We start from the raw sequence: 21,097 nt of genomic DNA on the forward strand, positions 1-21,097 counted from the left end.
AAAAACTAATATTTTGGTCTTTCATCACTCTATAAGAAAAATTTAAAATTGTAACAATATCTATTATCTTTTGGCATGGAAAAAAATCTCATTATATTATGAAATCATAAGTTATCCACAGTAAAATAAAACCATTATTTTCTGATTTTACTATTAATATTTAGGCCTGATTTCCTAAAGCTATGCTGATTCATCATTACAAATCTGTGCACAGAAATTCTCTCCCTGGGTTTCTGTTGTAAATAAAGCTCATATTTGTATGTGTATACGTTCTTCACTTGAACAGTTAAATGAATCGAGAATCTTAACGCAAATAAACTTTATCTCAAGATACATTTTACTACATATCCAAACAATATTCATAGAGTTTTATGGGGTTTATATTGGCGAACCTTTTTCTTAAAGAGTATTCCTTGAATTGAGGAAGGGGGAGACAGTAGTAGAAATGACGAAACAATAGTCCGTAATGAGGCCTTAAAGCGGGATGGATAAAACGCACTTATATATATCTTAAGCACCTTGCTTCTTTCTTACAGTCCAAAGGCCAGTAATTATTATTTATTATTATCAGAAAGATATCCAATAATCCACTTAAAGAATAAATTGGCTTTGATAGCGTATATTAATAACTCATCTTAACTTCGTTGATATAATTTGTTTTATTTGTAGATGTTCCCTGGCAAAATATGTTTAAAGCTTATCTTTTAGTGTTTAGGTTCTCTGACTAAACGCTTGATACTATAATACGGTTTACATAGCAGATTTCTCATAGTTGTAGCATAAACCCAAGGTCTCAAGGATTGCAAATGATTTTCGACGAATAAAGTTATTCGAATTTATATTGATCGAAAAAATAACAATGCGCGCAGGCTTTAAGGTTACCCATTAATTGAACTGTTTTGATTTCTAACATAAACATGTTGTGTAATCAAAAGTGTAACTGGTGGTTCTACGTAGTTTAAAATATACCTATATATTGACTTACTTTAGGTCTAAAGTTAACTGTTGGTCGTATGTTTCTTCGGCAATAGTAATGAACAAGTAGTAAACTAATATGTGACATACTTTCAGGTCAACTGTTGGTCTGATGTTTACTGAATCTTCGGTAATAGTAATACACAAGTAGTAAACTAATATTTGACATACTTTCAGGTCAACTGTTGGTCTGATGTTCAACGACATTTTACCAGAAGACCCTAAACTATACGACAAAATGAGACCACCAAAGAAGGACGGCAACCCAACCGTAGTTTACTTTCACGTTACAGTCATGGGCTTGGACTCCATTGACGAAAACTCCATGGTTTGTACAATAGAATATAAAAAAAGACTTTACAAGCCTCATAGCAATCACTGAATGTTCCCAACTCTTTTTAATCATTATTCAATTTCATTCTTCAATGAAAGAATAGAATAGAATAGAATCTTTTCTTTCTCCCCCTATACATAGTATAGGGAGAAAGTGTTGTTTTCGTCAAAGCTTTTTAGTTTGGATTATGGGTAAATATTTCGGTTTTAGGTACCCCGAACCCAAAAAGTGGTTTCCGTAGTAATGTCTGTGTGTGTGGGTGTGTACAGAGCCGCATAACACACATGTTCTCTGATTTGATGGAGTTTAGTATGTGGGTACTAAACTTTGGTACCTCCAGGCATTTTTACAAGTTTTTTGTATTTTGATTTTTAGTGGTAATTTCGCCATAAAACAACATAAAAATCTAATCTTCACAAAAACGTCCCAAACTATTTAACTAATATTAGGCCTAGTATGTAATTACCCTACATACATATATGTATATATATATATGTATTAGTATTAGTAATTGTTGTCCTTTTAACCCAAAATCAAACGCTACAAATCCCATTGCTGTAAATTACTGTCCAAAAGTTATTGCAAATTTTGTGATTTTCAACATAAAACATTATAGTTCCGCTATGTGACATTTTTAATTATAGTGTATAGTAATAGTGGTATATACCCAATGATAAATAATGTTGACAAGCTAATGGGAGAAAGGGTGTGTCAGATTGCTGATGCCGTTTATTTACTAATTTTATTTTTATTTTTTAAGATCGGTGACCTATTTTACCTTGCATTTGCACGTCCACATCAAACGTGGACCTGTTTACCTAACCCCCTCTACATTAACTCAAATTAATTGGCTCAAAGGCCTGATTGTCGACGTACAGAGCTGGGGAAAGGGGGTGAGCCGGTACAGTACAAACTGTTCAGTATGAATTGTACTGATACATTTTAAGTTAGAAATAAGGAATATAAGGCCTTTTTATGTTTCAATAACACGAGCCAATTAGTTTTGTTGATTTTTCACAACAGAACCAATACGTTTAAAGGTAACAATAACAACATATTCTGGCCTACTTAAGAAATCCGAACAACTATACAAAAAACCGTGGTTGTCTAACGAAAAAAAGGATCACTTGACAATACTACGGGGATTTTTGTTCACCACAATTTTAGTACCATAATAATTAATTAAAATAATAAATAAAACAATAAGGTGCTGATCAATTACATAAATAAACCTAATAGTTAGGCGCCATGACAAAATATCGTCCGACAACGTAGAGAAAAAGACAAAAGATTACACTAAAATCGGTTGATTAATGTACTGAAGATGATAGATTGTGGTAAATGTTCATCCACAAGCTCTGCCCTAGAGACACCAGCTGAATACAGAACCTTCTTTACGTTACTAAACATTAGCTTATGAAGATTAGTTATGTTAAAACTGTGCCCGATTTTCAGACATACGCTGCAGACATTTTCTTTGCTCAGACGTGGAAGGACAACAGACTAACGTTGCCTGAAAACATGACCTCAGAATATAGGTAGGGAATTCTTTCAACCACATAGATCACTACAAACAAGTTCCTTTTGCTTGGTGAGCCGTTTTAATTAGACGTATTTATTATTCATTTAATTACTTCTATTTAGTTTGTGGTCTTGGGTTTCCAACATTTATTTGTTGTAACCCAAACAAATTTAGTTATATAATTAATTGACTTTTCACCCTCTTTAAATACTGAAGTCTCTTTTTATGTGTAGGGATGTATATCGTTGGTATATTATGTTAGTGACCTCTGGGTGCACTAATACCGACTAAATGTTTTGAATGCAACGAAATTATATTTACATTAGGATATTACGATTAGTGGTTTCCATTTGGTTATGATACCATAAGAAAATAAATATTAAAAAGCTAATTTCTTTGGTTAAAATTGTGGAAAATCTTTTAACCACCCAAAAATAATAGTTAAAAGACAACACGCCCTATGCAATAGGCCTAAAACGGGCGGAACTAACCTAAACCAGCCTAAACACTGTATTAGTTAACGATTAATCGACAGGATGTTTATGTTTTTTCAGATTGAATAAAAACTTGATGTTTCCAGATTATTGGAGGTGGAATGGCTCAAAAATATGTGGCGACCAGATTCCTTTTTCAAGAATGCCAAAGCGGTTACCTTCCAAACTATGACGATCCCGAATCACTACATGTGGCTGTACAAGGATAAGACCATCCTCTACATGGTCAAGTAAGGGAAATACTTTCTGTAATAAAATATTTCATCACTTGGACCTAAAGTGTATCTTTACAACAGCTTCGAAAGCAAGGGACGGTCGAAAAGATACCGTTGGTCAGTGTGATGAGCTGTATTTTTATCATGCACTTTACTTTGTTAACAATTAACATACTGTATATTACAAAACCCACTTTTAAATCGGTTTAATTCCTCAATTCCCTAAGGTAAAAACTAACCTCTTCCTGAGAAGGTTTAACCCTTTAACTTTAACTCAATTTAAAACGATACTTCGCCTGCTTATTCTACAATTAATTATAATTTGCTTTAAAAATTCCAATTTATCTAGTTGACTTCCTCAGTTTTCTACGATTATACCTATATATGCCTACATTGTAGGTGCATTTAAATTGAATTGGGCTATAATCATATAAAATAATTGGGCTTCGTATTGATTGTCCATTTAAATTCAAAATGAGCTGCAAAGTAGTATTTTTATTTATTATAAATGAGATATTCGTATATTATTTACGATTAACAAATTCGGAACACAATTTTAAATAAAAAAATAGTTTCAATTTTTGACATAAACTTTTTTACCATTCACAGATTGACGCTGACTCTATCCTGTGCTATGAACTTCATGATCTATCCCCACGATACACAAGAATGTAAATTACAAATGGAGAGTCGTAAGTTATTACAATACAACCTATAGTAGTTATCTTTACCTACTTTAGTAGCTATAGTAGCTATTACATTTAGTGAATCGGACTCCATTGGCTGCATGGGCAAAAATTATATAATTAAACTGTTAACTAGTTTAAATGAAACAGTCAAAATTAAATAGTTATAAGTTTGTTAGATTGTCTAGGTTTACCATATCACCGGAATATACCCCCGGATATTACCCAATTTAATCGGAAGATTTTGATTTAAGAAATTTTAAAAATATAACAAAAATCTCCTCTTCTTGGCCTTTCTACCAATATTGCATTGCATTTAATATAAACATATCTCAATCCCGAATTCTAGTAAATTAGAATTTGGCTTCTTAGTTCTAAAACAAACATTGAGTCTCTTAATTTATTGCTCCGTACCACATTAGCCTGATATATTCCTGTTCACTGATAAAGCATTTCAATCCTGGATCCAGGTGTATAATTATCGGGCTATCAATTATTGATGCTATATAGCAAAAGGTGTTCGTTATGCAGAGTGCACAACGGTTTAGCCCAACAAGCGTTAAAAAACTACCCTTTTTATTGAAAACCCACCATTTCAATTTTTTTGTGGGTTACAATTTTAAAATGTCACTTTAGGCACTTTTCTTTCAATGTTTGGATCACTGAAAGTGCAAATAAACACCCGAAAAGTAATTTTAAAAATTAAAAACATGTCGAAACTCCAAGAAAGTTACAAATTTTAGAAGTAGGACGTTTTTTTAAAGTAAGGAGTGCGATTTTCGAAAAACGAAGAGTGTCTTATAGAGAATTTAATTAATGACTGTGAATATTCTTTCAAATCTTTGTTAATACAGTTTTCGAGCTACAGCCGTAAAAAAATGTGTTTTTCTAAAGAAAGGGAATTTATGATAATTTGGGAGGATGTAATTTTTTTTATGGGTTGTTTGGGACCGAAACGGACCTCCACAAAAAAATTCAGATCCCTAGCTATTCTAGAAGTGGTAAACATTTGTATACCTGATCAGTGAGTCAGTGATTTACACAAGCGATTGTATACCCCGTTGTATGTGCACGTGTGGTCTGACTCGCCCTGTATCAGTAAAAACACCACTGATTCGACCGTTCCCTTGTACTGTAAATGTAAAGAATGCATCTAGTGTCACTGAACTGTTTCAGTTTCTCACACAACGGACGATATGATATTCCAGTGGGACCCTGATGTCCCGCTTGTGGTTGATGAGAATATTGAACTCCCTCAACTCCAGTTGGTCAAGAACTACACAGCCGACTGCACCCAAGTATACTCCACTGGTAAGTCACTTAAATGTTTAGGTTTAGTTTTAATGTTATTGGGATTCACGAACCTTCGTTTAAGAATACTAATATTTTAAACCCTGTTTACATATTGGAAACCGTGGAGTCCGGTCTTCTGGAGATCATGTCGTTTTTTAACTTGCAAAAATTCGATCCGTCGTGACGTGTCGGATGCGTTGCAGCACTCCATCCTCGGGGCATGTTAAAATTTAAGTATTTGAGTTATGGTTGAGTGGTAGCTTCAAGGTCCAAAGAGAAAGGGAAACGGTTTTTTCTATGTCGTTATTTTACTAACGGTTTGCCACAGGAGAACAGAAAGTCGCAGAGTAATTAATTTAAAATACAGTTTTTTAGTTTTTTTTTCTCCAGCAACAGTTACGATAATTTAAATTTAATATCTCATTTAATATCTCATTTTGGTCTGAAATATGTCTACGGAGTTTTAATCTTTAAGTATTTTTGCAGGTAACTTTACATGCCTGGAGGTGGTGTTTGTGCTCAAACGACGGCTGGGTTACTACCTCTTCCATACATACATACCAACCTGTCTCATAGTTATCATGTCGGTAAGTTATCCTATTCTATTGACCATGGCCAGTATATGGAATATTATCTGTTGGTTTTATCCTGTATCACTGGCACGAGGAGGGAGTAGAGGAACACACGGAGGTAATAAAAGCCACCTCCCACTCTCCCTCTAACCTCTACCTATATCTCTACTTCCACATTCACCTCCACATTTCTACGTGCACATTTACCTCTACCTCAATATTTACCTCTAACTTCAGATTTATCTCTACCTCTACCTCTACCTATATCTCTACTTCCACATTCACCTCCACATTTCTACGTGCACATTTACCTCTACCTCAATATTTACCTCTTATTAACTTCAGATTTATCTCCACCTCTACCTCTTCCTCTACTTCCACCTTCACCTCCACATCTCTACGTCCAAATTCACCTCTATATCAATATTTACCTCTAACTTCAGCGTTATCTCTACCTCTACCTCTTCACTATGCACCTACAGTATTAGGCCTTGCAACAAGGTGTGCACTTATGTGTAAGCCCCTGCTTTAATAATCCATTGACTATTCCAGTGGGTGTCTTTCTGGATCAAACCCGAGGCTGCCCCAGCGAGAGTGACCCTAGGGGTGACATCCCTGCTGACTCTTTCTACTCAACACGCCAAGTCTCAGGCGTCGCTTCCTCCTGTCTCCTATCTAAAGGCAGTCGATGCTTTTATGTCAGCCTGTACCGTGTAGGTACTTCACCAACAAGTAGCTATGTATCACACGTACAAATTTGATTTAAACTATAGGCTATGAACTTTATTTAAGAGATTCGTAAATTTAATCATGGCAGTCATTTTGTTTTTATGTTTACAATGTTTAAGATCCTAAAGACGCTTTAGTTGATAAACTATGCCTATTTTATTTAATTATTTAGTATCCTTTAGGATTTTAACCATTTACAAAATTGAAAATGAAATGGGCGCTATTTTTAATTTTACATTAGAATATCCATAACTAGATCATTTATCAACCGTAGAATTGGATTTGAATTAAGTCGTGCTTTAACATAACAATAAATAACATACATAATATACATGCATAATGATGATAATGATAATGACATGCTTAATTTTGGTTTAAAATCATGTTTTCATGAAATTTAACTTTGGTATATTCAAAAGGCCACCATTTTGAAGGTTATAAAATTGTATACACAAATTTAGACTTTTAGGAACAATTACGTTGAAGATTACCAAGTTTCATGAAATATAACGAAGAGGCTTTGAGTTATTATAATATTTTTGTAAAACTGCAAAATGGAGGATTATGACTGAAACAAGCGGAAGTAAAAAATAATAATAAATAGCATTTTCGACTCATTTTAGCGAATTTCCCTATAGGGAAGTAGCTATTACCGTAGGTGGCACGGTAAGACCTAGACCCGGGACCGATTTACTTTTTCATTTTGATGTCCCCAGAGGCCAAAAACACCATTCGTTCAAATTTATATATATATATAGACTTATATATACGTCCGTGAACGCGATAACTTGAGTAATTTTTGTCCGATTTTTATGAAATTTGGTTTAAAGGTGTAAAGCGGGATAAACTTGAATGAGTTCGCGAACCAGCATGATCGGACAGTAGAAACGGGGCTTTACGGGGGATTTTATGGGGTAAAAATTGGTTTGTCTCACTTTTGACCCTCAAAACACAAAATTTCCCAATTTCTCTTTAGACCTTTTTAAAGAGCTTAAAAAACAATGAATTTAGGGCCTACTACTACTAAACTGTATTGTACTGTATTGTACTGTACTGTGTGTGTACTGGGTATTTTTGTTACTATTAATCGAACAAAAATACTTTCATATGAAAGTATTTTTGTTCGATTAATAGTAACGGAGAAAATTAAAAAAATTTAAATTTAAAATTCCCATGTTATTCTTATGGAGAATATTGTCAAATATAGTTTGCTTGTTTATGGATATATTTTGTATTTTGATCAAATTTATTTATTTTGTACTAAGCTATCAATATTTTACAAAAAAACACACTTTATTAGTTTCCTTGTAGCAGCAAACCTAGGTACTCGTTAAACCTAATGTTATTAAAATATATTTAATTGAAAATCAATTAAGACAAATGGAAATTCGCTTAGTCGGCAGGTTTGCTGCGGCGGGGGTATTTTGGTTATGATTGGTTCTGCAGAGCCCGCTACGTATATCGTGTGACACCCTGTATATGTGTCCGTTAGCACGATACCTTGAGTAAAAATCGTCCGATTTTGATGAAACTCGGTACAAACGAGTAAACTTCCGAACCAGCATGATGTATGGGGACGTGGTTACGTGGGGCACGGGGCATTTTTACGTGGTAAAAATTGGGTTTTCCTATTTCAACCCACCAAAAAAAGTTGTACAATTTATTTATAATCTAGTTTGTAGAGCTTAAAATTAAAATAATTTAGTATAATGAAGCGTTATTTTATGCCTCATGTCTTTGGATAACATTTCAAATTTGTAAATTTAATATTCCTACGTTTTTCTTATGGAGAATAAATAAACCATTTTACAGTATTTTGCTTGTTTAGGGATTTATTTTGGTAAAATTATACAAGTTTGTCCAATTCATACTAAGCTATTAACATTTCAACAAAAGTAGTGAACCTAAATACTCATAAAACTAATGCTATTTAAATAGGAAATAAATCCGACATGTGCATAAGGAAATATTTTAGTGAAAATTTAACCAGGTAAATTATGGAAACTCGCTTAGTCTGCAGGTTTGCTGCGGCGGGGGAATCGTATCTTAGTTTTCCCTGTGGTCTTTTGGCGTGTAAACTCAGTACACCTAACAATTGATTAGTTATATTTGAGTTTATTTTATAGAAAAACTGATTTACGATTTCCCCCCTTAAACCGTAACTGAGTTACATCAACATTCAATTTTAATAATTGACTACTACTACTTTGTCTCCAAAGTTTAATGTTTACTTCCTTTTGGGTTTTATATTTGATCTGCGTTGAACCCCTTAAACAGACCAGAAATGTGTTTTCATGTAGTTTTTTAACTGCAATTAAACTGTTACTGAAGTATAATGTAACTAATACTTTACTTTAATACTTTAATCTGAAATGGTGAACATACAAAGTGGGTATTTTAAGCCAAGTAAGAATGGAGATGAGTGTACTTCACCTCCTGATCACATCTTTCCGGGGCCGTTTTTAATTGCACGGAATATATTTTGTCACCTTCAATAGTTTCAACGCAGGGACGCAGTACATATATGTTTTGCGGGTCAGTCTACCAGCAGAAGTCGTTATTGCTGTTACATGTTTGAATATTGATTTCTCTAAAATTTCGTTCCAAACTATTTTAGCTTAAAACACAAATAATAATTTAGTATACTAAAGTGTTGGAAATTGAGTAATTTTTTATATAGTACAAATTCAAGATTAATCAACATCAAATTTAATTATTTGTTAGTCTTTGTTTTTTATTAACAGATGTTTCATGTTTTAATTTATAAAATGAACGAGAAGAGTTGTTGTAAGAATTTTAAGGGAACACAACAATTTAGTAAAAGAGAAATGTTTAATTATTTGTTAATGTTTCAGAATTAAACCAGTTTGTTTATATATAATATTGGAAAAGTTCTTTTTATTTAATTTTTAGTTTTTTATATACACGAGTTCTAACACTAAATCATTTTTAGCGAATTTCCCATATAGGGAATAAGCTATTACCGTAGTACTCATGGTAAGACCTGGACGCGGGACCAATTTTTTTTTTCGTTTTGAGGTCCCTAGAGGCCAAAAACACCATCCGTTCAAATTCATATATATATATATATATATATATTTATATATTTATATATTTATATATTTATATATATATATATATATATGTGTCCGTCAGCACGATAACTCGAGCAAAAATGATCCGATTTTGATGAAATTTGGTACAAACGTGTAAACCTACGTTTATTCGAACGAGTTCGCGATCCAGCACGATCGGACCATGGGAACGGGTGTTTACGGGGGGTTTTATGGGGTAAAAATAGGTTTTTCCCATTTTTGACCCAAAAAACTTAAAATTTTGCAATTTATTTCCAAACCATTTTGTAGAGCTTAAAAAAACAAATAATTTAGTATATTATTGAAGCGTTATTATGCGCCTAACGGTTACAGAGAAAATTCCAAAAAATTGTAAATTTAAAATTCCCATGTTATTCTTATGGAGAATAAGTTAACTGTTGTAGTTTGCTTGTTTATGAACATATTTTGATCAAATTTGGAAAATGTTTTTATTTCTTACTAACTATTAACATTTTACAAAAAAAAAACAATTTTACCCTCCCTGATGCAGCAAACCTAAGTACTTGTTAAACTAATTCTATTTAAATCGGGAATAAATGTTATATTTTTAAGTAGACATTTCAGTGTAAATCCAATCAGTCAAATGGAAATTCGCTTAGTCTGCAGGTTTGCTGCGGCGGGGGTATTTAAATTAATAACAGTAACGCAGAAAATTCCAAAAATTATAAATTAAACTTCCCATGTTATTTGTACGGAGAATAAACTGTTCTAGTTTGCTCTTTTATGGACATATTTTAATCGAATTTGGCAAATTTGTTTGTATAATACTAAACTATCAAATTGCCAATTAAAAAAACACACACCTTATTACCTTCCTTGTAGCAGCAAACCTAATTACTTATTAAAATTAGGGTTATTTAAATAGGTAATAAATATGACGATTTTAATGGGAAATGTTACAAGCTCAAACACTTTTAATCATCTCAATATTTTAACAATTTAATACTACTAAATTCAAAATGGACCACGAAAACAACAATTCTATATATTTCCTTGATGTAACAGTTACAAAAAACAATGATGCAACAATAGATGCAACAATAGATGATATACAGAAACCCCAATCAAACCGATCTCGTCTTACTGTACCATTGAATGTGTGTGATATTAACCTATCAACGTAGTCTCATACTACAGTATGTTCCTTGATGTTGCAGATTTGTGTTCATGGCGCTCATGGAGTACTGTCTAGTTAATATTGTTTTGGGAGACTCTGACTTACCTCCAAAGCCCACGGAGGTCCTCAAACCAGACAAGATCTTCGACCTTGCTGCTAAGGTAATGTATCATCAACATGTACATTGAGTCCCGTACGAGAGTTTATATTTTAGTTATTATTTATTTAGTTATTTTTGTTTTACAATTACATTTATTTGCTACCTGAGGGCCAACTTATACAAATACTTTGTTTGTTTGTGGCAGCGAATATTCTGCAGATTTTATCTGCAACTGAAGACTGTGCTCCTGTCTGACTGACCATTATGCATACTGAGAGTAAGGTCTGAAAGCAATTATTGGCTAGGATATAAACTGTATTTAAACGTCCACTTTTGCAGCTGCTAGAAAGTTCTCACCCGATACGAGGGAAACTTTCTCTAATATGTTTTCTGAAGTTTTTGCTTGTGATAACCCAAACCCTGCAATTGTATCCATCTAATGTATATATTATAGCTCCCTCTTCCAGGCCTTTTTTATCAAATCCCAGAAGTCTCTGCTAATTGAAGGTGTTCCCTCAGTGCCTTACACTGATCCCCCAAACACCTGGCTCCAAGGGAACCAACTTGATTGGGAATATTTTCAGTTTTCCAGCACTTCACACCCCAACCCACATCTCCTCTCTTCCCAAGTCTACGGGATTAGTTACCCGTAACTAAGGCTTTCTCTATTCTCATACCATTTCAAACCTTGGAAGCCATTTTTTATTCTTCAGTTTCTGCTACCCTTTTCAATTGAGGTAAAATTATTTTCCATGCTTTTGAAGTGAAATGCTCTCAACCTGGTGGGGTCACATTTCACTTGCAATTCAATTTGTATTTGTTTCGTCAAGGAATCTGTGGATGTGGCGTGCCACCTAGACCATCCCAAGCACAACGGACTGTGGATGTGCGGTTATTTAGTGGTTGTTGTAATGTTGTTTGTCCTAGGAGAACGCTCGCCTATTGACCGGACAACCGGCCGTGCCACCTAGACCATCCCAAGCACAACGGACTGTGGATGTGCGGTTATTTAGTGGTTGTTGTAGTGTTGTTTGTCCTAGGAGAACGCTCGCCTATTGACCGGACAACCGGCCGTGCCACCTAGACCATCCCAAGCACAACGGAATCGCACCCGAGCCATCAACATAGACAGATTTTCTAGAGTCTTCTTCCCGCTTCTTTTCTTCATTCTTAATTGTTCCTACTGGATAAAGTTTGCTGAGTTCTTGTAATTAATTGCAGATCTTCTGCTGTAACCTCGATTTTGTTATAAATAAGTAACAAATAACGATTTTGTACATAATTTGTAATTTTGCATTCGTACCATGGCAGAACTTTGTAAATAGATGCTTTTGTAACATATCGATTAAGTGTAATATTAAGTATTTGCGATTCGAGGCTTGTCTCTGCCATTCAGCAAAGACACTGTAGACTTAAGTGCTTATCTTAACTGTCAACAATTATAGGTTATAATGTTCATGTTTTATGTTTTTGTTATTTCTCATAATTAAATTTCATAATATGAGTAGTTGATACGTACGAAATTGCCTCTTAATTGCTCTGCACCAAACAAATACTGGACGATTTTACGGGCGAGAATTGTATTTCACAGAGTAATATTATTATTACTATTCATTTTACCCCGAAAACCATTTCGGAATTGTAATAAGTAGAGTTAGTAAGTAAACTTATACTTTGAGCTTAACCAGATAAACTTAATGTAGCAGGTGCACATTTTGAATTATGTATTGCTATTTAGTAAAACTGCGCTGTATATAGTTATCACAGGGTTTCTCAAACTAGGGGCTAAAGGCTAAAGGTATTTAAAGAATATGTATTACAAAACTGTTTTCTTAAACAGCTAATGGAAATATTAACAAATTGACAAATGGCTGGTTCAACATCACGAAACATCTCAAGGAATGTTTTAGATCTAATAAATCCAAATTTCTGACATATACCACTATGACAAAACGGCGAATCATAATTTTGGGTAAATCCTTTAAAAGCATATCCCAATATGACACACAAACTTAAGCGACAATTTATAAGCATTTTTAGTGTGAATGAGTGTTTCTTTTTTATGTGGAATAGAAATAAATTTATTTGACAAAATTTCTAGGTCTTGCTGGAAGAACTTAGTGTGATCCTAGTAAAAACACGAACCAGTTTGAAAATACACTTCATTGATCTCTATAAAACTTTATTTACAATACTTGTTCAACTTAAATTTAAATTTGTACTATTGTTTTGTAACAGTGAAAATAAATATTTAGCTTTCAACGCAGTAGGCTACTTGTATTTTCTCATTGACAAACATTTTAGTGTGTAATGGGAGGGGGGGGGGCACTTGAATATTTTTTTTATTTAGGGTGGGCTGCTCAAATACAAAAATGTTCGGGAATCCCTCAGTTAGAAGGATATTTTTTTTGCAATATATGTATAAATAGCTTTATACAGGATGGAAATACGTTTGAAAAAATACAGTTAGTGCTTCCAGTAAAGTCTCTGTTTACCAAATGGATGTGCCAGATTTAAATTTATGGTTAAGATATTGAGAAATGTTACTTATGAGTTTTCTGTAGACCTTAAAATAAGATTATGTTAAAACACATAGTATTGCCCTTGAAGGTAAGTAAATTTGATGCCTTTAGTTATTTATTTATTTATTTATTTATTTATTTATTCCAACGGTTTCTCCATTAATACAATTTTGTCGAACTATGAACTATACATAAGTAGCAAATAATAAGTTAATATCAGTGGTTACAAAAATCGTGCAATAATAATAAATAAGGAAGCTGGCAATAAATACATGAGTGGGACCTAAAAATTACAATAAATAACAACAAGAAGACTATGCCTAGTAATAATGGTAACAAGTAACAAGCAGTAATGACGGTAACTTTACAACAGGCAATAACAACAACGATTATAGTTTTAGTGTTTAGCAATTATTTTGGACATGAGGAAACAATCGGTATAAAACACTCATGTAACTCATATGAATATAAAATATAAAATAATTTATATGTTATACATAAGGACAAAATCGGTGAGATGCACAGTTTATAAATAGTTTATTTTGACTATCAGGAAGTAATTCATCACCCGAAGTGACATAAACGTTAACAATAATGTGGTGAACAACAAATTTCATGTTCTAAGTCATTTAATGTCTGTGGTTTACCTTATTTTAAGTTACTAGTGCTTCAAATTACTGCTTAGCAAATAATCCATTGATGTGATATGCATTGCATTAAGGCTAGTTAAAGTTTTTTTTTTTAATAATATACTTATTGTATACCTATTTGAAAACCGATAAAACAACAAATTAAGGGTGTTTCTTGTTGTGTGGTATGTGACCACATTAATTTATTTGTTACACGGCGTTCGCCATTTTACATTATATGTCCAGGAATCAAAAAAAGATTTTTAACAATATCAAAGCTCGAAAATAGCAGACAGATTTAACACTTACAGTACATATAAGTGAGTAAGTAACAAAAAAAAGTAAAGTAAAGCAAGTAACACATAAGTGAGAAATTACAAATTCAATAATTGATTATTTACAATGATACGAGAAGAAACTACAGGGTTGGGCAAATGTGTGGATACCCCTAGTTAACTTTTAAACGCGTTGCAATAGGAAAACCAAACTCGGCACATATTTACAACATAAGAAATTGCACTTTTTCATCAAAGTTACAACTTTGCCCCAGCCCCCAAAATGGGGTATTTTGGGGGCAGCCCCAAATTTTCAAATGTAAACACCTATCATGTGACCCATCATTTTAAAGGGTTTATCAAGGGAAATTGAATGGCGCAAACCAGAGGTCAATATCCCACGCCTAATCAAAATGGCAGCCATTTTAATTATTTAAGATGAGCAATCATGATAAAGTCTAGACACCCCCAGTTAACTTTAAAAATTAAATATTTTAATACTGACCAAAAGGTGAATTCTCTTTTTTCATAAAGGTATGCTGAGTTCAGCTTTCCAGCTATAAACTGTTAAAAAATTAATAGGGGATATTCCAAAATGACTGCCATTTTGATTAGGGGTGTGATATTGACATCTAGTTTGCGCCATTTAATTTGTCTTGAGAAACCATTTAAAATGAGGGGTCATATGATAGGTGTTTATTTTAAAAATTTGGGGCTGCCCCCAAAATACCCCATTTTGGGGGCCGGGTACAAGTTCTAACTTAAATGAAAAAGTGCATTTTTTTATGTTGTAAACATGTGCCAAGTTTGGTTTTCCCACTGCCACACGTTATAAAGATAACTGGGGGTGTCCAGACTTTATCATGATTGCTCATGTTAATTTAAAATGGCTGCCATTTTGATTAGGCGTGCGATATTGACCTCTGGTTTGCGCCATTCAATTTCTCTTAATAAACACTTTAAAATGAGGGGTCACATTTGACAATGGGGGTGTTTACATTTGAAAATTTGGGGCTGCCCCCAAAATACCCCATTTTGGGGGCTGGGGCAAAGTTGTAACTTTGATGAAAAAGTGCAATTTCTTATGTTGTAAATATGTGTCGAGTTAGGTTTTCCTATTGCAACGCGTTAAAAAGTTAACTAGGGGTATCCACACATTTGCCCAACCCTGTATGTAAGGTGAAGTATAAAGACACACACAAAAACATACAAAATAAAACCATTCATAAATATACGAAGAAAATACTAATTACTTAATAAATACTTGGAAAAATAATGCTCAGACTTTGGTGAAAGGGGGGCGATTTACTCCAGCCCAGCAACCCAAGACAGAACTCATCTTTCTGAAACTCAAAGCTTTCCCAGTTAATACAATTTAGAAATTGACAGTTAAGTCAAGTAGATCTGTCACTATTGCTGCCATATCTTGCTAAAACCACCACCTTCATATTTAAATTAATTTATCACATTTCAAAATGGCAGATCCAAGATGGCGGCCGAAAAAAATAAATCCGTCATAACCAAGTGATAATAGGTCGACAATGAATGGTGGTGTATACTTATCTTTATCTAGCACTATTTTGGGATTATGGTCTTAATTTGCAAATGCACAATGTTAAAATGGGCTAAAAATAAAGTTATAAAAAGTCCTCATAACTTTAGAACGGATCAAGATTTTTAAAAACTAATTGCGGCATTGTAATCAGCGTAAAATTATTCTAGTTTGAAACAATGGGTCACAACCCTGCCTTTACATTTGAAAAAAAGAATTTGTATCCAATATGGCGGATCCAAGAAGGCGGCTAAAAATGTACACCCAGTCAAAACTAAGTACTTACTACACTTCAATGATCTGACGTGGTCCGAAGTTGATATCTTAAGAAATGTAGAAAAAAGTAGGGGGGGAACTCATTTAAAATTCATCCTTTATATACAATAGTCAAAAATTGAACTTCTAGTTTGCGCGTCATTTGAAACAGCCAAAACAAATTTAAGCTTAAAATAATTCTTAAATACTAATGGTATAATGTTTTCATTCTTATAAGACCTTCAAAACATCCATTATTAATATCTGGACAGCCAATGTAATTATATCAAACAATTCTTTAGTAAATAATTATTATTTCAGAGTATTTTTGAACATACATATTTATGTATTATTTATATTTCTGAAATAAATAGTTTTTTTTTCAATTATAGTAATTCAAACAGTATAAATGAAAACATTTCTAATTAATTTGTGTACATTATGAAGTAAGAAATGTACTTTATACAGATAAGAATTCGTATTTTAATAACTGGTTTAAGGATAAGTATAGTCAATATTGAAAATATGAGCTGTGTTTTTACACTGTTGATTAAAAAAATATAATACTGTCACTACTTTTGTCTGTTTTACATTTGATCGAAATTGGTTCTTTAGTACCAAACTTTGTTTAAATAAAGCTCACTAAATTTTAGCGTAAGGGTTGTTTGTGCAACCATTACCCTTGTAAAGGCAGTATTTTTTCAAGGATCTGGAACTAAGTTACGGTTATTTAGTTGAACCATCTGTGTTATAAAATGTATCTGTTTTTGTTTGGTGCATCAAAACACTTATAAATATTTGTTATAATCATAATAAATATTGTAAAAGCTGATTATTTTCTGAGTTATTTAAACTCAGCAAAACAGTTGTGAGCGGCGATGTTTGTGTTGTATCTTACAACTATAAAATAAAAAAATAAAATAATCATTTACTGACTGATTTATATAGTGTTCTTTAAATCAGAGACTTTATGTATCAGAGCTTACATCAAATATTAGCTTGATAAAATAATTACTGATTATTTAGTACATAATTGACTGATTGTAAATACTAGTATACCGTACTTAATTTGGCTTTAATTAGAGATATATGCACATGCAGTAGATTTAACCTTGAGGTACCAACCCTAAAATTTACCCCTAAACTCCATTCCATGAATATATTTTAAGAATAAATTAATGTAACACATGAAATAGGTGCGGTAAAAATTGAAGATTCAAGAATTTACTGGTAGCATTATATTTTAGAAGAGACAAAATAGAACTTCCTACAGTTAGATTCCAATAGTGAAACTGCTCTTCCTCAACAATTCATGTATTTTACTTTTGAAGTTTTTTTGACGTTATACTTGCTTTTTAATGGAAATATAATTACTTGCAATATAAAATGGCTTTTACTTTATCTCATCTCTTTATTTGGCTTTTAGATTTATACAGGGTGTTCAAAAAAGGTGGGGACATAATTTACGTGGTGATCCCTTGGGTCAAAATAAAGTGAAAATCAAGAATAACATTTCTTCCAAAATCACTTTGTTGACCAGCTATCCACCATTTCGTACTTTTTACATGAGTATTTTTATCTTTTGAATTTTTTCAACCGATCATTATGAAACTTGCTATGTGTGTATAGTTAGAAAAGACCAATGTTAGAATTATAGTGCATCTTGATTCAACTTAAACTGTCAAAATGGCGGCCATTTTAGTGTTTCAAAATTGAATTACTACAAAATGGCAGATTTTATGAAAGAATGTCAAGAAAACTTTTTTTAGTATTTTTGTTTCCGTATCTAACGGTACCAAGTTCAAAAATCGAATAAGAAATAGATGAAATATTACTATTTCTAGTTGTAAAATGGGGTAGAAAAAGGCTAAGCTAGCCAGGTTTGCCCCATTTTTCAACTTAACCCCGCAATATTTAAGTTACTTCTTATTCGGTCTTTTTCAACTTGGACTTATCGTTTGATAGAGAATTAAAAATGCCAAATAAAAGTGTTCTTGAAATTTATCATAAAATCAGCCATCTTTTAGTAATTTAAGTTTAAAAAATTAAAATGGCCGCCATTTTAAAATTTTTTGTTGAATCAAGATGAAATTTTTTCTCAACATGGTCTCTTCTATTTTAACATACATACCAAGTTTCATAAAGATCGGTAAAAAAATTCTAAGATAAAAATGTTTATGTAAAACGTACAAAATGGCCGATATATGGCAGTGAAGCAAACAGAGTATTTCTACTACAGAAGAGAATTATTAGAATAATTTGTAAAACCCATTTTTTAGAACATTGCAGACCACTTTTTATTAATCTTAAAGTTCCCACCCTTACCTCCGTTTATATATTGGAATCAGCTATGATGATATGGAAATTTCCGGAAGTCTTCAAACGCAACCATGAAGTACATAATTACAACACCAGGCAACAAAACCATATACACCTGAATTGTCACCGAACATCATTGGTAACAGCTGGACCATATCATACTGCAAGTAAGATATATAATAAATTGCCAGAAGAAATAAGAAGCTGCCAAGACAAAAATTTATTCAAGAAAAACCTCAAAAATTATTTAATAGAAAAGGCCTATTACAAGTTGGAAGAATTTTTGGAGGATTAAGAGAAGATAGGCCCTACCTGAAAATTAAACAACTTTGACGACCACGGCTGGAAAGCTACTAGTGGGATCAACACAAGTAAGTAAGCAAGTAAGTAAGTAAGATATCTGGTTAAATAAGTGATTTTGGAAAAAAAATTTATTCTTGATTACCTCTTTATTTTGAACCAAGGAATCACTACGTAAATTATTTCCCCACCTTTTTTTGAACACTCTGCATAACTTTATTTACATCATTTATATATATATATTTGTAATTCCGTAGGTAATATTTAGAATGTGTGTAACTATATCAAATGTATCACTTTATATTATTTCCGAAATCCCATCTTTTGTGCTCTAGAAATCAATATTAAGTCCTTAATTAGGTTAAAGAAAGAAGAGAAAATATTCGAAAGTTTAATACTGTATTCGGTACTTTTTTAATCGCGTTAAAATAAAGTTCGCCTACTAAGTTTACTAAATTGTCTTTACTTTCTCAGATATAAAGATAATGCACATCAGTTCATTTCATGCATACATTAGTACAAACCTATTAATAATTCAAATTGCAATGATAGCAGGATATTATGCATAAATAGTATAGTTCATTGCTGATACCAAAAATGGTGCTCGCTCAAATTTCAAGCGCGAGGCATAGCCTAGCTCGAGAGAGTAAATCTTACGTATGAGGCGAAGCCGAGGGAAATCCCTATTTTGTCGACCCCGGTCAGCAAATTCAATACATTTGGCAAAATAACCACTTAGAATGTAGACATGTTCATGAAACTTGGAACGAAGGTATATCAACATGTATTATACACGTATGTATCCCGGGGCCGAGGACGGAAATAATTGAGGCAAGTGCAGGAACAGCACTTTTAAAACTATTATATTTTTCAATTAACAAACAAAAGGAAATGGGTTATAGCAAACCTACATAGCAACGTAAAAATAAATACCCCCGCAGCAGCAAACCTGCAGACTAAGCGAATTTCCATTTGCCTGATTGGATAACCACTAAAATGTCTCCTTAAAAATATCACATTTATTCCCTTTTTAAATAGAATCAGTTTAACATACTTAGGTTTGCTGCAACAGGGAGGGTTAAAGTGTTTTTTATGTAAAATGTTAATAGTTAGTAAGAAATAAAAACATTTTCCGAATTTGGGCAAAATATGTTAATAAATAAGCAAACTACAACAGTTTACTTATCCTCCATAAGAATAACATGTGAATTTTAAATTTACATTTTTTTTTAATTTTCTCCGTAACCATTAGGCGCATTATAACGCTTTAATATACTAAATTATTTGTTTTTTTAAGCTCTACAAAATAGTTTGGAAAGAAATTGCAAAAATTTAAGTTTTTTGGGTCAAAAATGGGGAAAACCCCATTTTTACCCCATAAAAGCCCCCATAAACCCCCGTTCTCATGGTCCGATCATGCTGGTTCGCGATCTCGTTTGAATAAACGTAGGTTTACTCGTTTGTACCAAATTTCATCAAAATCGGATCACTTTTGCTTCACTATCGCGCTAACGGACATACATATATATATATATATATATATATATATATATATATATATGAATTTGAACGGATGCCATTTTTGGCCTCTAGGGACCTCAAAATGAATAAAAAATCGGTCCCGGGTCCAGGTCTTACCATGAGTACTACGGTAATAGCTTATTCCCTATATGGGAAATTCGCTAAAAATGAGGTTTCTTCTGTTTCGTTAACATTTGGATTGTCAAACGATGAAAACAGCTGATTAAAAGCATAAAATCATATAATAAAGAAACACAGGTTTTTTAATTTTTATTTTTTTAAGAAACAATTTTATCAATTATATGTTTCAAGACTACCTACATAAGATAAAATTGCCTTATAGTATTTTTAGACAACGATTGCGTAAAAAGATAGCGTTAAAGACACGAGTAGAAAATTTAAGGTACAAGCCTATATTTATGCGAGTTGCGTACTCTACTTTACCTACGACAGTGTTTTAATTACTAAAAATTACTACTCATAGCTTCTAAGGTAGGATATGTTTTCGTTTATAACCTCTCATTGCCACTGACAGTAATGCAAAGAAACATTGTACCAAACACTAATTGCA

General features: G+C 32.7%; 1 protein-coding gene across 7 annotated transcripts in view; it reads left to right on the top strand.

Annotated features, from left to right (window-relative positions):
* Positions 1–13,441, top strand: part of LOC128998054 (glycine receptor subunit alpha-2-like) — a 32,181-nt gene extending 18,740 nt beyond the window's left edge. For 5 of the 7 annotated variants that reach the window (XM_054424020.1, XM_054424015.1, XM_054424019.1 and 2 more), the window contains 9 exons: positions 1,153–1,303; positions 2,765–2,847; positions 3,412–3,555; positions 4,150–4,232; positions 5,403–5,537; positions 6,006–6,106; positions 6,644–6,804; positions 11,094–11,214; positions 12,197–13,441. In XM_054424020.1, the coding sequence (XP_054279995.1) occupies positions 1,153–1,303; positions 2,765–2,847; positions 3,412–3,555; positions 4,150–4,232; positions 5,403–5,537; positions 6,006–6,106; positions 6,644–6,804; positions 11,094–11,214; positions 12,197–12,364 (1,147 nt within the window). In that variant the 3' untranslated portion in view covers positions 12,365–13,441. Of the gene's footprint in view, positions 1–1,152; positions 1,304–2,764; positions 2,848–3,411; positions 3,556–4,149; positions 4,233–5,402; positions 5,538–6,005; positions 6,107–6,643; positions 6,805–11,093; positions 11,215–12,080 lie in introns of all 7 variants that reach the window. The other 2 variants (XM_054424021.1, XM_054424022.1) reach the window with 2 other exon arrangements.
* Positions 13,442–21,097: the final 7,656 nt, after the last annotated feature.

Source organism: Macrosteles quadrilineatus, unplaced genomic scaffold (assembly GCF_028750875.1).
Source record: "Macrosteles quadrilineatus isolate MER2022 unplaced genomic scaffold, UCM_ALF_1.0 Scaffold_7__1_contigs__length_78375512, whole genome shotgun sequence".
Classification (NCBI taxonomy): domain Eukaryota; kingdom Metazoa; phylum Arthropoda; class Insecta; order Hemiptera; family Cicadellidae; genus Macrosteles; species Macrosteles quadrilineatus.